The sequence below is a fragment of the Dermacentor variabilis genome, chromosome 5 (genome assembly GCF_050947875.1).
Source record: "Dermacentor variabilis isolate Ectoservices chromosome 5, ASM5094787v1, whole genome shotgun sequence".
Classification (NCBI taxonomy): Eukaryota; Metazoa; Arthropoda; class Arachnida; order Ixodida; family Ixodidae; genus Dermacentor; species Dermacentor variabilis.
Window position 1 is genome coordinate 48,659,650 of NC_134572.1, and position 19,750 is coordinate 48,679,399.

Here is a 19,750-nt window from a genome sequence, read left to right on the forward strand (position 1 = left end):
TCTTCCCAATTTCCCGTTCTTCCTCAAGCCAACGTTTCCCTTAGCCCGGGCACAAACGACAGCAATGTCCTGCCTATTTCGACAGTCTTATGTTGTCTTTTTTTACGCCTTGAACTCATGGTGAACCTTCAATCTCCGCATCTGACAAAAGTGCCGCAATGCTACACAGGAGCGGCGACGGGTCGGATGGGACGCGTCAACGACTGCGCTTTCCTGTTTGCTAGAGGATTGAAGAATTGCGGAATAACCGGTGATCATTAACGATTGCCCAATGGCCTGCGTCTATGGGCTGTCGCACTCTGGTCCGTGGCGTCTCAGGCAAGGTATGTTAGGGGGTCTTGAAAACCTCAGGTGGGATTGAAAGATTCATTCTGCGAGATTGTGCACTCCCCGCTGCTCGCGGCAGAATATTACTTGGCTTGCATGCTCATACACCATTGTACACAGATCGCTAACGTTTGCTTACTGCGTTAGAAAAGTGCTGCAATGCCCAAACGCTAAGGCCCATAATCATAAAGCACTGCTTAGCTGAACATCGCATCAGGAGGCCATGCAAGCGCTACTGCACTTCTTGTGATTTACCGAACTGTGTGAGCGTCTGTGATTGGAACGCCTTTTCTGTTACCGGTTTTCTTCATTTTTTATTTGCTTCTTCTTCCTTTTTTTGTTGTTACTTTTTTCCTCTCACTCTTTGTCGTCTTTACAACCCCTATATCCCCCACCACAGTGCAGGGTAGCAAACCGGAAACTCGCCTTTGGTTAACCTTCCTGCCTTTCTCTGTCTCTCTTAGCATGTGTCGTTCTTAATACGATGGCGTAGTGAGAGTTTCTTATTTTTCTTTATAATAAATAAGTTTCCCTTGGTTATACGTGAATTTTCTTGTCAGTTGTTTCTTTTACCTGTAACTGAAGCTTTATGCTTCTTTTCTCGTCATTCTCCTTCGCTGCGCGAGAACCATGAACTTAAGAGAAGGCTTTTTCCTCCATGCCTCCTATCTAAATACATGGAAAGGAGAAATCGTTTTTGTCGGCAACCACTGCAACGAATTAGATGAGGTTCGTTACACTTCAAAGAGAAAATTAAACGCTAGTGGCCGCTGGAAGCGGAATTTTGTTTTACGCAGTTGATCTTTTTATGGAAATGGATGAATATAAAATTTAGTGAAATGAAACTAAAACGAAACTATCTGGTTTACAACTTTGGCAACTCAAGAACCGGAAGACGTATCACAATTCTGAAGCCTGCATTCATTAATACATCAGATGCGGACAAAATTGAAATATTATACACTCCTCGGCAGTATATTTATTATTTGTCAATACGGCTTTTGCAGAGCTCTTGGAAGCATGGTGAAAAGTCTACGTAAGCTGTAAATCGATGAACCAAGCTTCTCCGCTTTAGAACTGCGATATCTGTTTTTGTTGCAGAACGATGGATTTCTAAACTTCGTGTTTCTATTTTTTTTTTCAGAGTTATCAATTTTCGGAAATTATTCTAAACAATTCAGGCCCTAAATCAACATTTCACATTCTTAAGCCACTATAAGTTAACTTTTCTTATCTAGTGCAACAAATTTTGTTAAAATCAGTCGAGGTATTGTTTTGGAAAATCCTTTCTGCGTTTTACATGTATTTGAATAGACGGCATCGGAGCTGGGGCCGTGCCAAAGCTGCCTCGTAAACATTCTTTTTTTTTGTCAGGCTGTGTTATTCAGACTGCACAGCGAGAAACTTGCTTACCATCTCTCCGAGGAAATACTTACCCTTCTGTTTGGGAGTGATGGGAAATCCTTTACTAAAACCTGCTTGACCAATTCGGGCTCGGCGACAAACAGAATGAGCTTGTTCGACTCGAAGGCCCTGCGCGTGAAGATGTTAATGAAAAATAAACAACGGTACGAATATTCGTGAGTGCCACGAAATTCTTTTCGAAGCGCTCACTTTTTTAGCACGGATGAGACGCGCACTGTACGAATCGAAATCTCAGCGCGTTTCCATCGTTAACTGTGTGCCTCCGTTCCAAACCAATTTTATAGGGCATTTTATTCCTTGAAGTGCACTGTGCTCCTACAAAGCGCATGCATCTTCGAAATTTTACTGGCACGTTGATGAGATTATTTTCTTGAGGGGGTTTCCTGAAAAACTTAGAAGATGCTCTAGCGCTAGTGTCTACAGGAGCTGCAACTATGACAGTTCAGTCAGCATGCGAATGATGGTTAATAGATAGATTTGCCTAAACTTCGCACTTCTGGCTTAAAATGGCTTTCCTACTTGGCAAGTGAATCACATTAATAAAAGTGTTGCATTATAAATAGAATCATTCAGAATCATTACGTACGTCATGGATGCATAATTCCTTGCAGGGTTTAGCACAGTCTGATTGATTGATTGATTGATTGATTGATTGATTGATTGATTGATTGATTGATTGATTGATTGATTGATTGATTGATTGATTGATTGATTGATTGATTGAGAAAAAACAACTTAAATGATAACGCCTCGCGAACGTATGAAGCCACTAGCACGAAGCTTAGGCAAATTCATGTATTTGCTAGCCATCTATCGATTGCAAGGCTGAAGTTCCCTGTAGTAATTTTTGCCGGAAACTCTACAATTGCTAGAAACTTTGCTAGAAACAATTGCTAGGCCGGCACAAGTTCATGCGGTCTCGTGTGGTGGGAGCGCAACAGTATAGACTGTTTCAACGTAGCGTAATATCCCTGCGTTAGCGAGCGACGTAACTTTATTGTATGCCACAGAGCCCGGTGCGAATGAGTTTTTGTTAGAACAGTGGCACCGAGTGGAAGGCTAATGCCCTTTTTTTTGTTTGCGAATGCAAACAGCTGCAACGCCACCTAGATTTAAAGGCTCGCTACGAGCACGCAAATCAAATACGCACCAAATATCAACTTCATCAGACGCTGTATCCGCACAGTACCAACGTCGCTAGCGTGAACCAGCTCATAAAAATTTAGGTTGTGACACCATATATGCGAAAAACTGGTAATCCGTTGCCTCTGAGGTTTGGCAGTGCGCGTGCCTAGTGCCCCTTCACCGACGTGCTTGCGGGTTGGCGGTAAACGTCATGGAGGGAGCCTTACGCGTGGTTTATAACGTGTGGCGCAATATCTGGGATGCCACACGCAGCTCCTGTTAAGCTTAAATCACCTAAAAATCAAAAACTAATCTTCGAAACATTGCCTAATTGTCCCTAATATTTTGCTCAATGCATCGTCACACAAATCTAAAGCAAATACATGCATCATTTCAGATAGAATGGGCTGAAGAGGGCAGGACAGCGACGAGAGATCCGAAGCGCATGGCAGTCAATTTTATGGAAGCTTCCATGTTCCTCCGAACCTGATCCCCCGTCTGTAAACAGTGTATGCTGGGAAGAGCCCCAGAGTCGCTTAGGTACTGGGCATGCGCAGTTGTGTGTCGAGCAACGCTTACGCCAAAAGAACATTATGGGGTTTTACGTGCCAAAACCACTTTCTGATTACGAGGCACGGCGCAGTGGAGGACACCGTAAATTTCGACCACCTGGGGTTTTTTAACGTGCACCTAAATCTATGTGCTCAGGTGTTTGCACATTTCGGCCCCATCGAAATGCGGCCGCCGTGGCCGGGATTCCATCCCGCGACCTCGTGCTCCGCAGCCCAACACCATAGCCACTGAGAAACCAGGGCTGCTACACTGACGCCAAGTCGCTACGTTGGCTGCAATACGCTATACTAAATCTTACTGGTAGCGTCGCCTCTGCTGTCACATGCGTACTTTTCCGAACGCCAACCAAAGCGTCGCCGCGGATCCACCGGCACCAGCGGAGCATGTGACTCTCTCTCAGAACAGCGGTTTCCAGGATCACCGACCATGAAAGCGCGCATTCTTGCAAATGACCCTCCGAGGTTAATGTTTTCCAACCCGAAATGAAACCAACGTTTAACGCGTGCCTCAGTGCGTATACATGACCCGAACTACAAGTGTAAAAAATTTCCGCTGAATATATCTGAATATGGTATCACAGAGACAATTTTAAAATTATTTGTCTACTCACGGGCATTGTTGTGGCTCCCGCTGAGCTTTAATAAACACTTTGTTTTGACACCTTTCATTACCTGACCAATTTTGAAGAATAAAGTTCTTTCAAGTGCTAACGCAAATCCTGCAAAGCAATTTTAAATTTCATATAGCGATTAGTTCTCTTACGATGGGGGTAATCACTTGGTAATCATGGTAATCTTGGTAACCTTAATTACTTTAGGATAATCAACTTACAATGAGAGTAACTAGAGGCGCCGAGGCGCATCTAAGTAGTGCAAGGTTGATTATTCAATCTGGCTCCTTCATCGATATTAGGATTTTTTAATGTCGTCAGCATTTTTGTTTGAGATGTGGGCGTATTTATACAACCCTTCAAAGCTGTACACGCAGTAGTTCGTTCACGACGTTTCTTTCATTTCTCTAAATGGATCGAGCAAGCAATTAACCAAACTTATATTTTACCGCAACGCGCCTAGATAATTTCCACATGTGTATAGCGTGCACACGCATAACTACATACGCATCACTACATCACTGCACTGTCCTCGTACATGCCCTGGAATTCTCATAACCGCACAATTTTCGTTTTTTTTAATGGATGTGGACAGTTCCAAATTTTTTTGAAGTGTTCATTTGTGTGTCCGTGGACAGGTACGCAATAAGCTTTCTACTTTGGTGCACAATGAAGATAAACGACAAATAAAGAGATCATGAGCAAATTATACATAACAAAATACACATAACTTAGAAGAATAACTTTACAGTATTTTTTAAGAACAGAGTTATCAGATATTTCACTTTCGATGTTAATTAACAACGAGAAGGTTAACCTTCCCGTTTTCAAGTATTCTTAATCACAGTTACTGCTTGGCTGCAAAAAAAAAGTAACAAATCACTTTTCTACGCTCTGCTATTCTACACTTCAAGTTCTACGCTCTACTCTCTAGGTTATTATCAAATAATAGTTTTGCATCAAATATATGTGCAAAGGGATTCCTGCTGCATTTTGTTCTTTCAAAACTACATTTTTTTTTAGTCACAACTCTGAAATGCGAAAGGATCAAGTCTTACCCGAAGAACTTTCCATACTTACGATACCGCTCACTGTCAATTGAGTGTACGGCCTGCAAGTTAAAGAAAATTTGAGGATATTAAAACCTGAAATTGGCATCCTAATGCCTCTTTGTTCATTACATATTACGGCAAGGCTCCATGCCAACATCTTCTGAACCGGCTACGTTTCCTGTGTGAAGCCGGAATTCGTGCGCTTGTCAATAAAAGCGAGGTGTATTTGCATAAACATGGGAAATAAGATTGTCATTTCTACCCTGCAATTTCCTGCAGCATAAAGCTCTCAGTGACTGTATATCGAGAAAACTGAGTACTAAACTATGACTGAACTTTGGCGCATGAGTGCCGCAGAATCGGCGCCGCTCTCGGAAGTGCCACAACACGCGCCTAATGTCATCAAGCCAGCGACGCTAGTTTTCAACGCTGCCCTACCTTCCAGCGCACCTTCAGTGAATATGGCTGAGACAAGCGAAAGTGAAGCCAAGAAACCACGGGTTGACGACGACAAGACATCTAAATATGAGCTAAGTGAAGATGAAGACATAGACTGCGATGAAACGCCGTTCTCCTTGGTATCGTATAAAAAGAAGCGGCCTGAGGGAATTCCAGTTGTTTTTCGACCCTCACAGGAAGGGCGCAACTTCTGGCAAGTGAATCCAAACCGCGCTGCGTCGGAAATTGTCTCCGCGGCAAAGGAAAAAGTACAGTCATTCCGCGTAAACAGAGATGGAAGTTTCTCTGTCAACGTTACTTCAGTCTCATCTGCAAGACATCTACTGTCGATGAGCGAAGTGGCTGGTTTGGGAGTCAAACCATTCATTCAGGCATCTTATACCAAGAATGTCGGCAAGATGCGCCATGCGCCAGTTGAGTATACAGAAGAACAACTGGTTGACTTCCTGAAGGATTTTGGCGTGACATCTGCCCGTCGTCAGGCATGCTACAATCGCCAAGAAGATGGAGCGGTAAAATCACGCCCCCTAAGAACTGTCATTGTCCATTTCAGAGAAGACAAACCAATGCCGCAACGAGTGCATCTAGGTTTCACGAGTCATCCCGTAGAAGAATATCACGGCCCTGCTCTGAGATGCTACAACTGCCAGAGATTTAGACATTTATCGAAGAACTGCCGCAGTCCACGTCGCTGCAAGATATGCTCAGAAGACCACGACCATTCAGAGTGCAAGTCTGTGTGTCAGCCAAAGTGTGCCAACTGTGGCGGAAACCATACAGCTTCGTTCTCCGGGTGCCCTCAGAGCAGAGCTGCCTCAAGGTTGCGCAGACATGAGTTGAAATACGGAAGGCTGCCTCCTCGTAATGCGCCCCCACCCAACCTTGATGCTGTAAGATGCGCGCCTCCAACTGCCAACAAAGAGAAAGAGCGAGTGGTCAATATGAACTATTCTGCAGCTCTAAGGCACTCAGATCGACAACGTTCCGACAGCGAGCGACACGATCCACCTCTAGAGAACACTACTCATCTCGCCCAGGCGTCGAGTGAACTTCGCCGACCTTCTAAACAACGTCCTGTGCCATTGACACAGCAACCTCACCTAACATCTGAGCGACTACCTGAACATTCGAGTCAACCACACCTGTCATCCCAGCGACCATCTCAGTCAGCTCTTCAGCGACCTGCTTCGAGCACACATGGACCTTCAGCGTCGTGTGGTGATTACGCGTCTTTACCCGTGGCACAGATGATCCTGCCCATGCTATTCACAGCTCTGCGTGCAATTCTCAGTGCCATTCCACACGCAAACAACCTTCCAGAGGTAAAAGCACTGCTTTCTATGGGATCGTTGGTGCTTCCACAACCACCAACAGCTCCATTACAGGCTTACAATGAATAATCGTTATAACAATGTTTTCATATTTCAGTGGAATGCTAATAGCCTTCGAAATAAGTCAGCTGATTTTCGCAAACTACTAGCTCAACATAACTTTCCTGTTTTATGTATACAGGAGGCAGGCGTACGAGATGACTTTCGTCTTTCTAACTATGTTTTATATATATCATCGCGCATTGCTGGAAGTATCAGAGCGATGTTGTGCGTGAGAAAGGACCTGCCGTCCTATTTAATACAGTCGAGCGATTTAAATATACCGGAGTTCGTAGCATGCAAGATATCTTTTAGAAATACAAGCGTCACAGTGATCGGTCTTTATCTACAATGTTCAAGCAAAATATCAGTAGACAGCTTGGTGAATGTGTTTGGTATCGCAAACTCACATGTGCTGGTTTGTGGGGACTTCAACGCACATAACGTCATATGGGGCAGTGAATATAATGATTCCCGTGGAAGCATTATAGAGACTGCCGCGGAAAAAATTAAGTTGATTGTGTTAAATGACAGCTCTCCAACGTTCTTGCGGGGGTTCCGTTACTCAAGCTGTATAGATGTTATGCTCTGCTCCCAAGACCTTCTTGATGACGTTGAATGGTCAACGGACATAGAAACGCACGGTAGTGATCATTTTCCGATCCTGGTAAAACCTCGCCTCATACGGAGTGAGGGTACCCGCCGCTACTCAAAATATACTAATTGGTAAAGTTTTCGGCACCATTTAAGTAATTCATTGGGCGAAAATGCGAACTTTCAAAGTTTTGCAAATATATTGTGTGAGTCTTACAAGATCTGCACAAAGCATGTCATTGTTCCAAATGAATACGCTGCAGTCGACGGCGAATATGAATGCCAAAGAGCAATTAGAAGGCGCGCAGAACGGGCTTACCACCGCAGTGGAAAGCTGGACGACTACAAGACGGCACAGAAAGTTCAGTCAACTTAGCGCAGACGCTTTCAAAAATTAGGTACAAGAAAATGGCGAGAATACTGCTCGTCGTTGTCTCCGTTACTCCAGTTCCCAGAATATGGCCCGTTGTCCGATCTTTTAGTGGTCCAGTTACCCAGAGCTATCCCTTTCGAGCCCTTGCCGTAGCTCGAAGCACTCCGGAAACACCTGTTGCTGACGAATTTTGTCAACTTATATCCAGACCAGGAATTCTGTTTACTTGCCTACAATTTGCAAGTTCGACAACACTAGCAGAACAGAAGGTTCATGCGTGCTTTATGTCACAACATCCACAACTTTGTTGTGCGTTTAGGTTAAATGAATTGAAAAGTGCTCTTTCGTCATGCCGTACACCGACAACCGCAGGCCCAGATGGTGTTACGTATGTGATGTTAAAGATCCTAGGTCCAGTAGGAAGAATGACTCTTTTGGAGATATTTAATTATATCTGGATAAGAGAGACTGTTCCGGATTCATGGAAATTAGCTCGGGTAATTCCAGTGCTAAAACCAGGAAAGACTCCACTTTGTCTTGACTCCTACCGACCCGTCAGTCTCACAAGCTGTTTTTCCAAACTAATGGAGAAGATGATAGACAGTCGACTGCAATGGTGGTGCGAACACACAAATGTACGTGTTTTCCGACCACATGACCGGTTTTCGACAAAATCGGTGTACAATGGATGCAGTATTAGAGATTGCCACATACGTCGAACATGAACGAAGCTGCGGAAATGTGACAGTAGCAGTATTCTTAGACATTCAAAGAGCATTCGACAGTGTAAGTCACATACACGTCCTTGCTGGTATGTTAGAGCTTGGCCTACACGGTCGAACGCTGCGATAGGTATCAAATTTCTTGAAAGATAGAAAAATATTTATGGAAACAATTGAAGGAGAAAGTAATTATCACAGTATCACGCAGGGCGTTCCGCAGGGCAGTGTTCTCAGTCCGTTTTTACACAACTGTGTCATGGCAGCCTTGCCACAAAGACTCCCGTCTGGTCTGCGGTATTCTCTGTACGCAGATGACATCTGCATATGGGCCTCTGGTTCTAATATACAAGACATTCAAACAACGCTGCAAGAGGGTCTTGATAGTATCGACACCTTTTTAAAAGAAAGAGGCATGAGTCTTTCATACGCAAAGACAGCCGTACTCCCTTTCACTAGACGACAGTTGATTAATTTTCAACTTAGGCTTAACGGGCAAACTTTGATGTTTGCGAAAGAGCATAAATTTCTTGGAGTTATTCTTGACCGCCAGCTTACATGGGCTTCACACATCCGCGCAATTGAAAAGCAGACCGATGCAGTAATAAACGTACTTCGGCGACTCGCAGGCACAACGTGGGTGGGATCAGTCTCTTCGCTACTACAAGTTCATAACGCACTCATAAAACAAAAAATTGCTTACCCGGCACCTATTCTCCATGGTTTATCGCAAACTTCTGAGGAACGTCTTCAACGTTTACTGGCAAGAGAGCTGCGAGTGTGTCTTGGGGTTCCGCAGGCTACCTCGAGTTCTTTAGGAATTGCTGAAGCTCTTCACCCCCCATTTCCAGTCATACGAACGGTTGAAGCATGCCGACATATTTATCGCATCTTAACCCAACACGAGAAGCATTCATTAAACCTCGCGCTCACCGAAAGAAACAAAAGCAGAATTCACGATGTTGTTCGAGAACATAAAGCATTATTACCAAGATTTGAATTATGCAAAGTGGATGTTAGTTACCCTCCCTGGATGTTAACATACCCTAAAATAGAGTTACCGGTTGACGGGATTATATCTAAGAAAGACATGTTCATAGTAGCCGCACAGCAACTGGCACTCTTCCAAATTTACTCATTATAACCCCAGTACATCCACGTTTATACAGATGGTTCGTGTCATAAAAATTCCTCGGCTTCAGCATTCGTCATTCCACATTTAGCACTAGAGCAAACATTTAAATTACCCCGGGAGATATCTTCCACCGTGGCAGAACTGTTTGCAATCCTGTGTGCTTTGCGTTTCATAACATCAGAAAAACATTCGCAAAAATGGGTTATATTTAGCGATTCGCAAGCCGCTCTCACATTACTACAGAGCAATAAGAAAAATTCTTTGAACACTTCGCTATTGTATGAGACACTCAAAGAACTTACAAAAGCAAGCGCAATGAACCACGTAATTGCATTCCAGTGGATACCTGGGCACTGCAATATTACTGGTAATACTGCAGCGGACGCAGCTGCGAATCGAGGGCACAATAACGCGGAGACAACCAATCTTCCGCTATTGATGTCCGTCTGCTCCATAGACAGATTTCTTGTCGTCTCAGCAAAACTACCTGGTTTGACCAGCAAACTAAAAACTCGTAGTTATACTCTATAGACCCATGTATAAACTTATCACATTAAAATTTCAATGTATGCCGATGACATCTGCGTGTGGGCATCTGGTGTGACACGGCCGCAAGTACGCGCCAGGCTTCAAAAAGCTGCCACGTCAACATCGGCCTACTTAAATGAACAAGGCCTCAAGATCTCGCCAGAAAAATGCGCATTGGTCGCGTTTAGCCGGAAGCCAATGAGATTATACGATGTCTCTATCGACGGTCAAAACATTCCTTATGTCAGGACGCACCGATTCTTAGGAGTAATCATTGATCGCGACCTCTGCTGGAGTCCTCATGTGGCCTACCTAAAGAAGCGCCTGACGGATATCTCTAATGTGTTTAAGTTTCTTGGAGGAAATGTCTGGGGTACTTCAGTACATGCAATGATGCAACTGTACAGGACGCTCTTTCTTGGGTATTTGCGATACAGCTTGCCTTTGCTGACCAACACCTGCAGAAGTAATATCCGTACACTCGAAAGCGTCCAGGCCCAGGCGCTAAGAGTGTGTCTTGGATTGCCGCGGTGTTCATCAACGGCTGAAACCATTGCGATTGCACACGATTTCCCAGCCAAGACCCATATAGTCATGGAAGCACTCAGAGCACACGTAAGACACCTTGCTCGAGCCCCTGCCCATCATCTAGCCTCACTGCCAGAGGATCGACCACGCGCTTCCTTTTGTGAAACTGTCCTGCCCTATCGTGCATACCTTCCATCAGGTTATACAGCTCCAGCGAAAGTTCCGTTTCCACCATGGTGCTTGGCTCAAGCAAAGGTTCGACTTATCGTACCAGGCATACGAACAAAAGCCCAACTCTCGTCTCCAGCACTCAAGCAGCTTTCACTGCTCTTGCTGTACGAGACGTACAACGATCATCATCATCTGTATACTGATGCTTCAACCACGGTGAATGGGTCTGCAGGATCGGTGATCTTTCCTGCAAAACCTTCCACCATAAAGATTCGACTCTCTCACCAGACTACATCGACTGCCGCGGAGCTTGCTGCTATTCGTTGTGCACTTCGGGTAATTTCTGAAGAACTACCCAAGAAATGGAGCGTGTTCACTGACTCCAAGGCTGCACTTCATTGTTTGGTTTCTGCCTTACGCCGAGGACCCCACGAACAACTAGTTCTAGAAATCAGACTGCTGCTTCACCACCTCGTCGAGCAAGGACACGACATCACGTTGCAGTGGATTCCAAGCCACTGTGGCATAATGGGCAATGAACTTGCCGACGCAGCAGCACGATCTGCACATGAGGACGGCTTGCAAGACTCCATTCCCTTCTCAAGAACAGACGCTGCAACGAAAATTCGTGTGCTTGCAAATGAATCCATCAAAACTTTATGGAACACACCAAGCTTACAGCATACACGTCTACACCGCCTGGACCCATCCCTTCGACTTCGACCCCCATCTGGACTCTCTCGACTAGAAACAGCAGTACTTTGCCGACTGTGGCTTGGTGTCGCCTACACAAGATCCTTCGCCTTCCGAGTCGGTATGGACGACAGCGCGGCTTGCAGACACTGCGGCGGCGAGGAGACCATCGAACACGTGCTCTGCCACTGTCCTCAATACAGCGCGCACCGGCTGTCACTAGCGACCACGTTGGAACGCCTTGACGACAGGCCACTTTCAGAACAGTCAGTTTTGGAATGCCGACGTGACCTGTCGTCGCAGCAAAAGTCGGTCAAGGCTTTGTTGACTTTTCTACGTGACAGTGGCCTATTAGAAATACTATAAGGACCCCATTTCATCCCTTTTCATATTTTTTTTCTCACGCTTTTATTTTTGTCACGCTCTTCTTTCCGTCTTTACTTCCCCTTTCCCTTCCCCTAGTGCAGGGTAGCAAACCGGAGGTTTTAAGTCTGGTTAACCTCCCTGCCTTTCTCTCATTTGCATCTCTCTCTCTCTCTCTCTCTATCAATGCCGGAAACTCTAAGAGACAACAGAAAATTTGAAACTTTGGTACACCGGTTGCGTCTTGGTACTGCATTTACGAAACACTTCTTGTACAGAATAAAACGTGTCTCTAGTCCGCGGTGTTCTTGTGGCCACCCAGACGAAGATGTGCATCATCTTCTTCTCGAGTGCACGAAATACGATACACAAAGAACGGTACTGCAAGCTAATTTGTTTATATTAAACAGAAGACCATTCACTCTAAAAGAGATACTTGGCCCATGGCCAACTGCGGGCCTTCAAAAAAGAGCACTTCTTGCTCTGAAAAAGTTTTTAGAGGCACCAACATTTTGGGAAAATATTAAGTATTGGATGATCCGAATACGCTAAATGAGTTACATAAACGTTGTTCGTGTTTCATAGTTGCTTTAAGTGGTGATCACAACTTTTACGCAATATGTATAATTCTGTCATGTACTTGGAGTGTATTACAAGTGTTGTGTGTTTTGGCTGTTCAAAACGTCAGACTATATATATGCGTACGTGGACTGAACTAATGCACAGAACTTTGCGACTCATGTACTGTTGGACTCTATATTTTTTATTGATTCGGTGTTCTACTGAGTGTTATATTTAGTGTCGCTGTTCTCCCTTCTTACGCAAATTTGTTTCGTCTGCCAAGTGACAAGGACTAGCTGGTGCCACCACATAAAGGCGCCAACCTCTCCTAACATTCACTTCAATAAAAAAAAAAGACTGAACGTTCGCGGTGCCTGTCCCTGAACGAAGACAAGAGCACGAGGTGAATATTAGAGTTCAAAAGCTGATAATATCATGGATGGCAACGTCATGACTAAGGACCGCATGAATATTGCAAGTATTTGTGCATTTAGTAAAGCGGATCTTGTTTTAACCTTAAAATTAATGGCACATTTTACGTTGGGACCATGCACTAAAGGACGATCTAGGCAGCGCCTATTAACAGCGCATTTATTCATTACTTTTGGATTCGAGGTAAAATCAGCGCTCAACCTTTATCTATTTATTGAACATTTTCTTGCACCGCATCCTTTGCATTTAGACCCAAATACCATTGTTGCGGCTTTCTCATCATATGCACTTAATAATCCATCGTGTGGACTAAGCGAATTTCAAAGTCAACTTCAATAGAGTGGCCACATGAGTGACAAACTATATGGTAAAAAGCCTTGCTTGCGTTTTTCAATGAAATATCACGTGTTGAAAAAAAATTCTCACAGCCATTGTGACTTACTTTGTAGAAAATCTTCAACGTAGGACCGAATATAAGGGAAAATGGCTCCGACGGAATGTTTTGGTTTTTCCAGTAGTTGCGATTCCGAGAAGCATATCTGTAAAATAATTGAATAAATATATCCACATGAAAATATTCCGTAAGTGTGCCTCCGTGTACAGACTACCTTTCCGAAACCAACTTTGTGTCACGATGACTTTTTCTTTTACGACAAAAAATTTTCTTGCACATCGTCATACAAAAGCCATAAAAAGACAATCAAGAACTTAGAGAAATGTTTTCGCCTACTGAATCACGCGTGAAATGTTGCTCGGATTGTACTAAATTTAAAAGCTACTCCGGTGCTCTGCTATATACCAAATGTATTTCTAATTCAAAAGGCTTGAGAAAAAATAACAACTCCTGCAAAAGAATAATGACTTGACAAAGTCGAAAAGTAAGTCCGAGGTTATGAGATTTAGTTCCCATCAAATGTTCCAGTTTGTACTACGAACTTTTTGCTCTGATGGTCTGCAGATTTCCTTGGGCGCGCGGAACTCTAGCTTTCAGTGCCGAGGTTTATTCGAGGATAGTTGCACGGATCATGGCTATAGCGTAAGAATGCAGAAAAAGAATGCTGAGAGATCACAACAAACGTCGCATCGAGCTTGCGTAGGAAGGACCTGCCGCCAAAATCGATCCGGAGACCTCGTAACCCGCTGCGCAGTTTCGGGATTTCAAGCGCACAATATAATTTGAATCTTTCAAAGACTTGATCTTGCATAATGTTCTTGCAAAGCAGAAAGTCGATATTAAAGTTTGCGTCAATTTACTCTGCTAAGTTCATCCTCACTAGCAAAAGAAAAAGCAGCTGGGGTTCAACGTGGCTTGAACCTAGTTATACGAGTGAAAGTTCTGTTAGGCACCGTTAGACCCGGTTTTGCTTCTTTGAATGTTTTATTGCACATCAAAAGCTTCATCACTGTCTTACTGCGGCTTGACTAAGGTAGACACTAACTTATGGCCTGTAACATAGATGCTTGCAGTTATAACTTGGGTTACTGTAATATTAAGACTCAGCCTGGCGCCTACAGCGAAGAGTCGACGCCATGGAAGGAAGAAAAAACTGAGGAGAGGCTTTACCCCTTCCACGCGCTAGGAGAAAAGGGGGGAGGAAGTGATGCGTTAGGTTCTCCTCTTCTTGTTTTTTTTTTTTCCTCTTGCTGTATCGGCCATGATTCCGGGCCACAATGGTGGCTTTGTTATGGTTCTGCGCTCACACTTCCTGCTCAGTATGTTTCGTACCATGGTAAAGGCGTCGTGTGGGCAGGTTTGCGATAGTTCCCTTGTTTTGTTAGGCTGTGTTATCAGTACCGTGCTCTCCCGGATGTTGCTGTGGCCAGGTGGGACACGAAGAACTAAAGCTCGTGAAATGAGCACGCATGCAACGCTGTACGCAATGTACCGCTTTCTCTCCGGCGGAATCATTTGCTCTCTCCGGCGGAATCATGCTAATGTGCCACCGCAGGCCGAAACCGATGCGTTTCAGAATCTGTACAATGAATTCCTTGCAGGTTAGTGATCCCTGTTGTTGACAGCGCATGGTACATTTGCGGTGTAATGATTGGAGTCAGGCATGAAATAGATGATAACTGGCCCATGCCGTCGTCCAACTTATCCTCGCTGAGGACGTTGTTGAAGGGGGAGACTTGCTCTCATCGAGAACGAGGAACATGAGATTTATTTACAATATCTACATGAGAACCTTACAGTTCATCAGTGTAGCATGACTGAAAGAGAATGCACAGCGAAGAGCCGACAACGGCTGCTTATAAACACTCTGCCCTCCCTAGATCCTTAGGTGAGGGAGAACGGCCCTTCAACCTTCGACCGATGGAAGCGTCCAAAGTCATCGTCGTCGACCGGCCTTTGAGGGGGAGGGTTTACACACTCACTTCCGCACAGGTTTCACTGACCACATCGAGGTGAGAGGGTTCTCGCAGACAAGGGTTTTGCCCTGAGCAGGCGCCTCTTGATCAGTGTTGACCCCGCAGGCAGTGGCCGCCGCACCTGTCCATTGAATGACTTCTAAGTCCCACGAGACGGCGCCGCAAAACTTCTTCTTCCGGGAGTTCCCCCGCTCCAATTATACCGTGAAGGCGACGGCGACTCCACAAACAATACCTGGTCCGCTGACTGCGCCTAGACATCCCGGCGTCGCTCGCTTGGGGACGCGGCATATTGTGGTCCTTACAAAGCGAGTCGCCGTTGTAGACATGGTGGCGCCCACGGCCTGTTGACTCGGCGCATTGTTGTTTTGAAAGCGAGTCGCCGCAGTAGGCATGGTGGTGCCGTTCGGTTGGGGACTGTCGCTTCCCCGAAGATCGCCAGCCTCCGCAGGTCGATCGTAACCGCGGCACGTAGAACGTTCGTTATAAAGTTGCGAAATAAAGTTGCTTTGATTGATTGATTGATTGATTGATTGATTGATTGATTGATTGATTGATTGATTGATTGATTGAAGAATGCATAATCCTGGTGAAACAGGATTATGCATTCGTGTTAAACCTCGTGTTAAGCAACAACTTGCCTTTGTGCATATGAAAACACATGTTGCTCAACAGTTACTGGTTTCTCACAGTGCTCTCTGCAGCACTAACTCTCTTAAGCAGAGCGCATTCGAGGTTCGTACGCACCTGCAAAGGCGTACGAGAATACATGTACTGATAGAGCTTTATGCGGAATGTGTCCATTTTGCTGCCCTCGGCACAGTGCGCCGGCCAGTCGACGCTTCATCCGGGATGATTGGAAAGAAACGGCAGTTTTAACTTAAGGAACGAATCCCCCCAACAGCAGGCGTAGCTTATCTGTGCACGCAAAAAGCGCATGGAAGTGAAGGTTAGCGAATGCGCTGCAAGAGTGAGCAAGGCTCCACAGAACGTACGCTGCGAACACATCAAACGGCTGTTCCATGGTCGCAGGTAGGCCAGGTCTACGCGCGTACTGTTCTGCACCATGCGTCGGCTATGACAAAAATTTGGTTCCGTGAAGCTTCAGTTACCGCGGGAAGCAGGCACCTAAGGCAGTCAGTGAATCTAAACGCGCAGTCAAAATTGTCGTTCTGCCTTCTTGCCGGCGCTCTGTGATAGTGATGCGCGGTCACCTGAAATTTGTTCAATGAAGCGCGACCATTCCTCGAGCCACAGCGAGAATACATGTTTGTGCCCATAAACTCCAGACAGATCGCAAATGGGCCGGTCTGTCGTACGTCTCTCCACTGCATTCTTGAAGTGCAGTGAGAATGCGTACATTTTTTTTTCGTCGCGCCAGACGTCTAGCTCGCAAGTCCGTCTCACAAGTCGGCTCACAAGAGTCCCAGGAAGTCCATGCAAGCGTAAGGGAGCGATAAATGCGATTAAAAAAAACACGCATGAACTGAGCAGCGGCTGGTACCTCCAGTTGGTGAGAACAGTTGGCTGGGCTCATAAAGCACGCTTATTTTCACAAAAACCGCGAAAAGCAGCTGATACGACCTCACTCCCCACTTTTCGAAGTTCATTATGAACTTCTTTCAACATGACTTTGGCAACGGTGATACGATGAGACATGGCGATTATATGCTTTCGTTTGGTCTTGCTGCGGGGACGCGCGTCTGAGCAGTCCGGTTGCGTGCAACACGTCGTGGTTTCGCGAAAAATGTAAACAAAAGAAGAGAACCACCCGAAATGATGGCGGAGCAAGACAAATTCCAGCCTCACTTAGATTCACAAAGAGTGACGTCAGGGCCCCTCCTCAATCTTTTCCTTCCTCAATGGTCGACGCGCTCACACCAGTGTGTGCTTCATCGATGGCAAGACTGAGCGACCAAGCACCGGTCAACCAGCAGTTAAGCTCTCGCCTAATCACGTGGTACTCAGCGGCGAGGCTCGAGCGAGCGCAGATGCGATGCCTCTCCGCAGCAGCTCACGTGACGTGACGTCACACCTTCACATTTGTGCTCCGGCTCCTGAAGGTCAAACGCGCGCCGAGATTGACTTTGGGAATTGTACTTTGTGCAGAAGAGCTATCTCTCTAAAAAAAGCCACTCTGAATTTCACCACAGTTTTACGTAATCATGTTACTTCTATTATAATGATCATCGGCCAACAGCTCCGGACGTATAGGGCACGCTGTAATGCGAGCGGTGCACCGGTAGATATTAAGTTCATGACTGCCAGCTCTTTAGAAATGACTGTAATGGTCTGGTATGAGACATAACAGACAGGTAACTGGCAGCCGGCGTTAGCATGGACGTTGCGGGTCATGGAAGAATTCAGCTACTTAATACGAACTGGGACGTCTCAATTTTTGCTTCTTGGCGATATCGTACTACACGATTTGGCGGGGATAATATTCTTCCCAACGCCCTAACGGCTTTTTCTTGTTGAAAGTTGGTTTTTTGGCATTATAATGTTGATCAGGCGAGATGAGCGCCGGCAACAATTCCGTAAGGCGGACACTGAAAGCGTTATCATCAAACCTAAACGAGAAAAATCAAACATTGCCGAATCTTAGAACTTTAAATGCCAACAAATCACTCACCTGTACATTAAATCATTTGCTGTTTTTTTCTAAACTGTGACAGGACTACTTTGGTAAAATGTTGTCAATGGCAACATTTTAGGCTATCAAAATGCTTACTTCTGACCTGCAAAACGACCGGACCCCCAAAAAGAATCTTTATTTCCTGACAATCCTTGAGAAGCCTTAATGATCGAGACAGTTATCCGGACTCGCGCGCTCATAAAACTAATCCAATTCACTCCGTTGTTGCGTCGGTCAGATTAGTTTAAATATCCCGCTACTTAGCGTGTAGCATCTTCTTCACTATTAGAAACTCAATAAACGTAAGTACTTACAGGTAGAAAAGGACGCAGACGGTCGCTGCGAGTATAAGCCATTCCGGCAATCCCAGCAACAACGCCATGCTGCACTATACGTACTCCAATATCGAAAAGCCAGAGAGCAACGAAGGGGGACGTTCCCAGCTTCCTGCGCTCAGCGCTTTGCTTTGATAAAGGCACCCGGCAAACGCGCAAAGATATAATATCGGCTTTTACTCCAAGTCCACTCCGTGGCGCTTATAAGTGAGTGATGGGTGCCGCAGCACTCTCCGGGAGCTATAGCGATGTCGACATCACAGCTGGAGAATGCTCGCGGCCCACTGTGTGCATATAACGCCCGATACGGCAGCTGAGAAAGAGAGAGAGTGAGACAGAGGATGTTCCGAACCAACGAGAGTAGCACGTAGTGGGCCAACGGCTAGCTGTCAAGGTCGCCTCCAGCCAGTTGCGCAGGCATCGGCACGTGCGTTGAGCTACGGGAGAGAACGTACACCAGTCGTCGACTTTCAGGGCCCGGTAGTGCCTCAGGGCCCTGAAAGTAAATAAATAAATAAATAAATAAATAAATAGAAAGTATATGGACCAAGAGTTCTGCGAAAGAGCCAAATTTCTTAGCAACTCAGACTGTCCACCTGAAATCGACAAGGACACTGCGGTATGTTTTTATTTATTCAGAATAACCCTAAAGGCCCTCTCGCAGGAGGGTATTACATGGGGGGGGGGGGGATTAAGTAACGCATAAAGATGTAATAAATGAGTAATAAGTCGAGAGAAAAAAAATGGGAACTGATAAACTATAATCACAAAATATAAATAATAATACAAGGCCAATAAGATTGTCGTAGTAGTAATAACAATGGGAAGTGTACAAAAAGAGAATACGAGTCACAAGCACACAAAAATGGAGGGTAATCTGGTTCATAGAAAGCACACGCGCCATTATTGTATAAGGAATCAGAAAACAACACAACACGTGAACTTAAAGGGACAGGGCAAATCACTGCAATATAAATAGAAACAATAAACATAAAAATATGGATGTTACACAGAAGGCAAGAATATTTTTAGCAGCATTTGTAGTGTAAAAAGAAAGGGGGGGGGGCATGACACAAGAAAGGTTTATGCACTTTCAATCATGATTAGAAGTTTCTGAAATTCATTTATGTCGGTGACGGTTCCGATGACTGATGGCAACTTATTCCACAAATTTATTGCGCGTGGTATGAACGGCCTGGCCTGAGTCAGTGTGCGACACGTGTAGCGTTCGATTTTAAAAGGATGATCACAGCGGAGAAAGATTGCAGGGGCTGGCCTGAAGAAGTCCTCGCGAAGTGATGCGTGATGGTAGAACTTATGAAGAAGTGATAAGCGAGCGATTTTGCGGCGACATGATGTCAGTATTCTCATT

At 45.1% G+C, this 19,750-nt stretch overlaps 1 protein-coding gene across 2 annotated transcripts in view; it reads right to left on the bottom strand.

The window, feature by feature from the left end:
* The window catches only part of LOC142582555 (cytochrome P450 3A24-like), a 71,802-nt gene extending 53,143 nt beyond the window's left edge, over positions 1–18,659 (bottom strand). For both annotated transcript variants that reach the window (XM_075692406.1, XM_075692404.1), the window contains exons 1-4: positions 18,358–18,659; positions 13,481–13,577; positions 5,119–5,171; positions 1,764–1,860 (exon numbers count right to left, since the gene is read on the bottom strand). In XM_075692406.1, coding sequence (XP_075548521.1) covers positions 1,764–1,860; positions 5,119–5,171; positions 13,481–13,577; positions 18,358–18,425 — 315 coding nt within the window. In that variant the 5' untranslated portion in view covers positions 18,426–18,659. The remainder of the gene's footprint in view (positions 1–1,763; positions 1,861–5,118; positions 5,172–13,480; positions 13,578–18,357) is intronic.
* Between the last annotated feature and the right edge of the window lie 1,091 nt (positions 18,660–19,750).